Source organism: Salvia splendens, chromosome 11 (genome assembly GCF_004379255.2).
Source record: "Salvia splendens isolate huo1 chromosome 11, SspV2, whole genome shotgun sequence".
Classification (NCBI taxonomy): Eukaryota; Viridiplantae; Streptophyta; class Magnoliopsida; order Lamiales; family Lamiaceae; genus Salvia; species Salvia splendens.
Window position 1 is genome coordinate 12,695,047 of NC_056042.1, and position 7,661 is coordinate 12,702,707.

General features: G+C 37.0%; 1 protein-coding gene across 1 annotated transcript; it reads left to right on the forward strand.

Annotated features, from left to right (window-relative positions):
- Positions 1-1,010: 1,010 nt before the first annotated feature.
- Positions 1,011-1,780, forward strand: LOC121755053 (homeobox protein knotted-1-like 1). Its single transcript, XM_042150339.1, has 3 exons — positions 1,011-1,270; positions 1,354-1,485; positions 1,553-1,780. Exons 1-3 carry the CDS (start codon positions 1,112-1,114, stop codon positions 1,682-1,684), a joined length of 423 nt encoding a protein of 140 aa, XP_042006273.1. The 5' UTR covers positions 1,011-1,111; the 3' UTR covers positions 1,685-1,780.
- Positions 1,781-7,661: the final 5,881 nt, after the last annotated feature.

Consider the following 7,661-nt stretch of genomic DNA (forward strand, 5'->3'; position numbering starts at 1 on the left):
ATTCATCATAATAACTACTACTATTATTTAATCATACAATTCAAATTTGAATAAGAAATTTAACAAAAAAAAAATAATAAAACCGGCTGTGAAAGTATAACATAAAAAAAGAAAATAACTCATAATTAAATTATCAACTGATTAGATAAAATTTATTTGTAAAAATAATAATATATGAAGTTATCAAATTATTTTATTATTAAATAGTAATAATTTAGTATGTATTTTGATAATTAATACTATAGTAACTAATTTATAATCTAAATTCATGATTTTTAAATAAATAATATAGTATAAAATTAACATGAAAAAATGATATGTAAACATATAAAAGTTTCGAGGTTTATCTCTAATCATATCAATAAATATGCATTTAGATAAAGATATTTAATTTGATTTAATATTACTTAAATAGATTTGTATCCATTTAATATGATATTGGGTAAACTAGTCATAATAAAAAATATATCTATGTCAAAATGCCATAAGGGTATTATGGCTTGGAGACATTATGTCTCTAAATCACTACCCATAGAGGGATTTGCACAACAAACTGAAAATCAAAGTAACAACAATTAAATAACTATATTTCCCACTAACAACCGGTTAGGATTCATGCATTTCAAAATCTTACTTTATATTGCTTGTTATTGTTGCATTGCCCTATGTATTATTGTAGTTTGAAGCAACTAGAGCTTTGATTTAAAATCCCAACTACCTAGGGTAGTTGAAGACAATTTCATTTCTCAAATATTCATTTTGTTAAGTGGCGTTTACTTGAGTGAGTTATTTATTTTATTGAAATATTTATTAAAGGATTACATGGTCAAAATATTGGTCTTTTTACTATGTATAGATAGGTATCATCTAAAATAAATCATGAAGTTATCTAACTTATGTAGTCTTCAAATATTAAAGGAGCGCATGTATATTAATATTAGGATAAGATAGAAGTCTTTCTTGACAATGAAGACTTATGTATCCAATAGGTCAAGGATTCGAGTCACCAGTTATAAATGAGGAACCATTATTGATATATATATAGATGATTAATTAGTAGTATGTTTGAATGTGAACAGGGGCAGCACTTGGAGAAGGAAGTGGTGCAACAATGTCAGATGATGAGGATGAGCTGCAAATGGATTTCTCTTTAGATCAATCAGTAAGCGATGGGCACGGCCTGATGGGACTCGGGCCATTGCTATTCACGGAGTCGGAGAGAAGTTTAATGGAGCGAATGAGGCAAGAACTCAAAATAGAACTAAAACAGGTGAAACATTGTTAAACACCCACATTTTGTATATATAGGTGTGAGAGCATGATGATTTAAAGCAACTATAACATATTTTGCAGGGATTCAAATCAAGAATCGAAGACGTGAGAGAGGAAATACTAAGGAAGAGAAGGGCTGGGAAGCTGCCGGGTGACACAACGAGTGTGCTAAAGAATTGGTGGCAGCAACACTCAAAGTGGCCTTATCCCACTGTAAGTCTCTCTTAAATCCCATTTGTGGCCAAAATTAGGTAATGAATGAATGGGGTTTGGTATTCAGGAGGAGGACAAGGCGAAGCTAGTGGAGAAGACGGGTTTGCAGCTGAAGCAGATAAACAATTGGTTCATAAACCAACGGAAGCGAAACTGGCATAGCAATTCGCAGTCTCTCAAGTCCAAGCGAAAGAGGTAGTCGACAAGTAGATCATACAAATACTCTCTCATATGTATATTATTTTTAGCCAAATCATTGATCAGCTATCATAGGAACAAGGTGTCTCACTCACTCACTCACAAATACTACTATATATATATATATATATATATATATATATATATATATATATATATATATATATGTGTGTGTGTGTGTGTACACTATATTTGTGTATCTTCACCTACTAACAGATGTGACCCTTCATTTTTCGCTTCATTGTAGTATCATGTTATCTACTTTTCTTCTTTGTATCTATAACAGAAAGTTCTCGGCTTCAAATTTCAATATTTCGAATCTCAACTCTAAAAATAAGAAACAGAATGAATGTAAATTAATCATGGTGATGTAACTCAACAAATAGAACGAGAAAATAGATTGATTTATTGATAAGGATTATACAAGAAGTATTAAGAAAGATTACACACAGAATCTCCAGACTCATTGCTCACACAGAGAGCCCTTCTCTCTTGCTTGATTCTACTTCTCTTCCTGTTGCATGGCGATTTTCATTCAACACACTAAATTTGTAGTACCACATAATTCGTAGTTTGATGTTGATTATCCATTAATTGTGCAAGGATGATATTTTAAATAATATTTCCAAAATCAAAAGTTAGAATGCAAATTCAGACATAGGTTCATGCGAAAATAAATTATTCTAGGATATGATTTGTCACGACCGCACTTTCTAGGGATAGAAAGATCGGTTGATCGCGACTAGGGGAGGATGAAAGAAGCGGGGAAGAAAGGGGAAAACTATGGCACAACTGAAACTTGAATCGAAATAACTCAAATAATATATATCAGAGTGCACGATACAAAGAACGCAAACTCGACTTTTACATTGCAGTGGAAGAGTCAAGAACAGATAACGTCGTGTATGGAGACACGTCGCATCCGAGTACTATTCTAACGAAGGATCTTCATCGTCTATGCTCAACACCGCCCGCCGTCATCACTGCTCAACCTGCACATTTTTAAAACATATGCAGGGCTGAGTACTTGGTGTACTCAGTGGACACGTGCCGAAATATATTTTACTGAAAAACTAGTTTTGTCAAGCCACTCTTTGAGTGAACTCGGGGTTTTAAGTAAAAGATCCGAGAACACTAAATCATTTTTCTTTTCTTGTCAAAAGCCGAACATAAAATCGACAAAGGCTAATAATTCACAAGTACTCGTAAGCAACACATAATCACCTCACTTTTCTTTATCAAAAGCGGTCCCTTTTCCTAGAACATATGTCGTATATAAACTAACTTCTGGTGAAATAAATTCACAGAATTTCCTGGTGAAACGAATTCACGAAACTCCTGGTGAACCTAATTCACAAAACTCCTAGTGAAACGAATTCACAAACTCCTGGTGAAAAGAATTCACAACACTAATTCTCTTGGTGAAATGAATTCACGAAACTCCTAGTGAAATGAATTCACAAAACTCCTGGTCTAGTAGGGACATCTCCTTGCTAGTCAATCAGATAGGCAAAGTTCAAAACAAAACATGGCTTGACATAACTTTCGCAACTTCATTTTCCTCGTAACATATTTGGAACAAACTCTTTTCTATCGGTCAAAGCCGAACTCAAATCTTTCAAAACTTCATTTTCCTCGTAAACATATTTGGAACAAACTCATTTCTATCGGTCAAAGCCGAACTCAAAACTTTCAAAACTTCATTTTCCTTGTAAACATATTTGGAACAAACTCATTTCTATCGGTCAAAGCCGAACACGAATACTAACAAAGGCTACACTTCACAAGCACTCATAAGGCAACACATAACATCATATAAATCACATCACTTGCACTTGAGGTAAATAGCACTTTTCATAATACTTCACATTAAATAGCAAGCCGCACTTAACATCACATCCTAAATAGGAGCACACGAAAATACTTTTCGTAAAAGCTGTAAACATACTTTAAATTGAAAGCTCACTAAAATACTTTAGTTCGAAAGCCCACAATCATATATCATAATAGAAAGCTCGTAAAAACTGTATAGTAACTAGAAAACCCACATAAAAACACTTTAGTTTGAAAACCTACCTCGTTTGCTTAAAACTCCTTAACTTGGATTTTCCTGACTCCACCCTTAACTCAAGGAGATAGCCTTGCTTAAGGAATTCCTCTTGTTTGTTGAATTGCTCTCTTGCCATTCCTCCCTACCCTTGTTGCTCCTCTTATGAATTGTGAATTTTGAGTGTCAGGAAGGTGTGTGAAGGAAGGTGGTGGTGGGTTGCTTTTATAGGAGAAAAGTCTTGGCATTTTGTGGATAATTTGGGATAAATATTCCTTCTCTTTTGAATTTGAGATAAAAGCTTTACTACCCCTTTGGTGTTAGCATTGGGAAGGATGCTCTTGTATTTCTAGCTATGGGTTACTTCCCCTTTTAGCATGACAAAAAGGCATCTTGCTTAATCGGTGTAAAGCATTGGGGGGAGTTAAGGAGATGAGGTCACCATCACTTAGTCCTTTGTCTCTATTATATCTTTGAGAAGATATGGAAATCACCAAGCATCATTTCTCTCATTTATTTGGTGCATTTGTTGTACACTTGTAAATTTTTGGTTGGGCAAAATCTTACTATTTTTGTGTTTCATTTGATAGGTTGGAGAAAAATCCTTGGCTTGTTGTGGGGTGTGTAGGAAACGAGATGGACATGGAAGAGGTCACCTTGTAGATCAACCTCCTTCATCAATTGTCTTTTTTCTTAATTTATCTTCCTATAAGGACTAGACTTTGTAAAGTCGGAATTGACTCTTCCTTAGTTGCATAACACATGTACCAAGGCATTCCAATTATAGGTGAAAAGTAGCTTCCGTTATTCCTACTTGTACGAAATTCTTGGTAGTCCCTTTTCCCAATAATTGTAGCTCACAAACCTTGGAATTCCTTGCACTCTAAAAATGTCATACCGCATACCGTACCGCAAATTGCGGTATGAGAAAATATCATACATATACCTTACCGAATTTTTAGGTTTACCGCATTGCGGTATACCGAAAATTCGGTATGTCAATATTTGAAAACCTTTACCTTACTGACATTGCGGTATACCGTACAGTGTTGCGGTATACCGCGGTATACCGCAAATCATACTTGTTTGATTTATAAATAATAAATATATTAAATATTATAATTTTATAAATAATAAATATATTAAATATATATAATTATTAACGATATATACCACAAAATTACGGTATATACCGTAATTTTGCGGTATAATGCGGTATACCGGGGTATATGCAAAATTCATACCTTTGCCGTACCTTAATCTAACGGTAAGGTACCGAAAAATGCGGTATACCGAAAATGCGGTATTTTCGGTATTTTTTCGATAGGGTAAGTGCGGTATTTCAGTATTTCGGTATATTTTGCCAGCCCTAGGCATAAGAACCAAACAAAGCTTAGGTCATTCTTTAAATCCAATTTAGCACGTGCAAAATAAATTCAATCGTCTCCTCATCCTAATTTTTTTTATACTCTAAAATCTGTGCGCGAAAAGTCGCGAAAAGACGGGGTGTTACATGATTCGTACAATGGGTAAAATTATATTGGAATTAAATTTAAAATTATAGCTTTTTATTTAATTCAAAGGAATTTGTTTGGTAAATATATGTAGTTAATAATAGGTAATTGGTTAAAAAAACTATAACCCATTGCCAAAATTTGATATTCTCCACAACCTTTAAAGTTGGTCGGATAAATCAAGAACTTTAATAGTTTAAAGTTGGCCGGATAAATTGCGAACTTTAACAGTTGTGCGAATTTCTCATGACCATCATTACTTGAAAATTAGAGGCTAATAATAGTATGGATTGTTACTTGAAAATTAATAAGCCCAATCAGATAAACATTCCTCGGATAAAGAAGCATATATCCATCGACTAAAAAGTGTCACTAATAGTTTAAAGAAAAGCAGGATCGACTTAAGTTCAAGGTGAAAGAATAGTAACATCTAATGCGAGAAAAAAAAACAGTTTGTTAGAGCATCTCCAATAATAATAAGCCAGCCATAGGCTAGCCACAAACTTCTCCTGTCACATCATCAACACTAAAAACTCTTCCTGCCACATCATCAGGACAAGCAACTGGACAAGCAATAGACTAGCCACAATAAACAAAATTATAAAAACAAATAATTAACAATCACACAAAATACGGAATTAAATTTACGACACAGATACGGGAAAATTCAATAATAATATTTAAATTAAAAAAATACATTAATTAAAAAAAATCTAACGACGTGCAGTCTTCCGCGCCCACAACTCTTCAATTAAATCCTTTTGGAGTCGAATATGAGCATCCACTTGGCGCATGTCGGCATGTGCCTTGAGGTGGTCGACTTCATCGTGAGGTACCCCCCTTCGTACGTTGGGGGCGGCCACGCCGTGGCTTGGGTCGGCTTCATTAGCATCGTCATTGGCCCAACTATTCAGTTGTACACCTTCATCTTCGACAATCATGTTGTGCAGGATAATACAGGCGTACATTATATCAGCAATGCAGTCGACATGCCACAAACGCGTTGGACCCCTAATTGCCGCCCATCGGGACTGGAGCACACCAAATGCGCGCTCCACGTCCTTGCGCGCCGACTCCTGCCGTTCCGCAAAGTAGGTTTTCCTCTCATCTGATGCGTATCTGATCGTCTTCACAAAGACGGGCCACCTAGGGTATATCCCATCCGCCAAGTAGTAGTCCATATCATGCTGGTTCCCGTTGGCGATAAAACTGATGGCCGGACTGACACCCTGGCACTGCTCGTTAAAAAGGGGTGACGAGTTGAGGACGTTGAGGTCGTTGTTCGACCCGGCTACCCCAAAATATGCATGTCAAATCCACAGCCAGTAATCAGCTACGGCCTCGAGGATCATCGTGGGATTCTTTCCCTTGTAGTCGGTCGTGTAGAACCCTTTCCAGGCAGCGGGGCAGTTCTTCCACTCCCAATGCATACAATCTATGTTACCCAACATCCCGGGGAACCCATGCTTCTCCCCGTGCATCTGCATCAGATCCTAGCACTCTTCAGGGGTAGGGCTTCAAAGATACTGATCACGGAATATTTCAATGACGCCCTGACAGAAATACTTCAGACAATCCAGGCCAGTCGTCTCACCGATGTGGAGGTACTCGTCCCACATGTCTACCGCGCCTCCGTAGGCCAACTGCCTGATTGCCGCAGTGCACTTTTGTATAGGTGTGTGGCCGGGTCTACCAGCCGCATCGTACCTGAACCGGAAATACAAATATCGACGCTCCAAAGCATCAACGATACGCATAAACACTGCCCTATGCGTCCTAAAACGCCGCCTGAAAAGAGACGCCCCAAACCGCGGCTCCTCCGCAAAGTAGTGAAAGATGCAGCAGGGTGCGTAGGTGTCGTTCAAGCAAGGATATATCCTACTGGTCAGGATAGAGATCCTAACTAAGCCTAGACCCTGGTTTCAAAGATTCCTCAACCCTCTTCTACTGGTTAGTATAGTGGTGGTAAGGGTCGAATCCCACAGAGATGGTGCGTTAAAACTTGTGGTGACATTCTGGATGGTTTGGTTAGCTACCACGCTTGGGTTGAGTCTCTACCTAGACGGGAAATTAAGATGGTGTCCTACTGACTAGGAGTGGTGAATGGTGGTCGACATGTAGTGGTGTACGTGGAATTATGGTGGATGCGGTGTAACAGAAAATATGCGGAAAGTACTAGGTTTCTATAAAAGGCTAAACAGAAAAGCAGAGAATAAGTGGTAGTTGTGGTGACTAGACTGACAGATCTGCAGGGTGTACTAAAGGTGAAGGACAAAAAGCAAAAGGCATCTAAAAAGCAAAAGTGGTCCCAAACTTAGATATGAACATCATTTTCTTCAACAAACACAAACTAAAATCAGAAAAACAAACCAGATTCAGCACCATAAAAACAAAGATTAATAACTCACGAACACAGA

Coding starts and splice junctions, on each gene's coding strand:
- LOC121755053 (XM_042150339.1), top strand. CDS start 1,112: ATGTCAGATGATGAGGATGAGCTGCAAATGGATTTCTCTTTAGATCAA. Junction 1,271..1,353: donor TCAAAATAGAACTAAAACAG/GTGAAACATTGT, acceptor CATATTTTGCAG/GGATTCAAATCAAGAATCGA. Junction 1,486..1,552: donor CAAAGTGGCCTTATCCCACT/GTAAGTCTCTCT, acceptor TTTGGTATTCAG/GAGGAGGACAAGGCGAAGCT.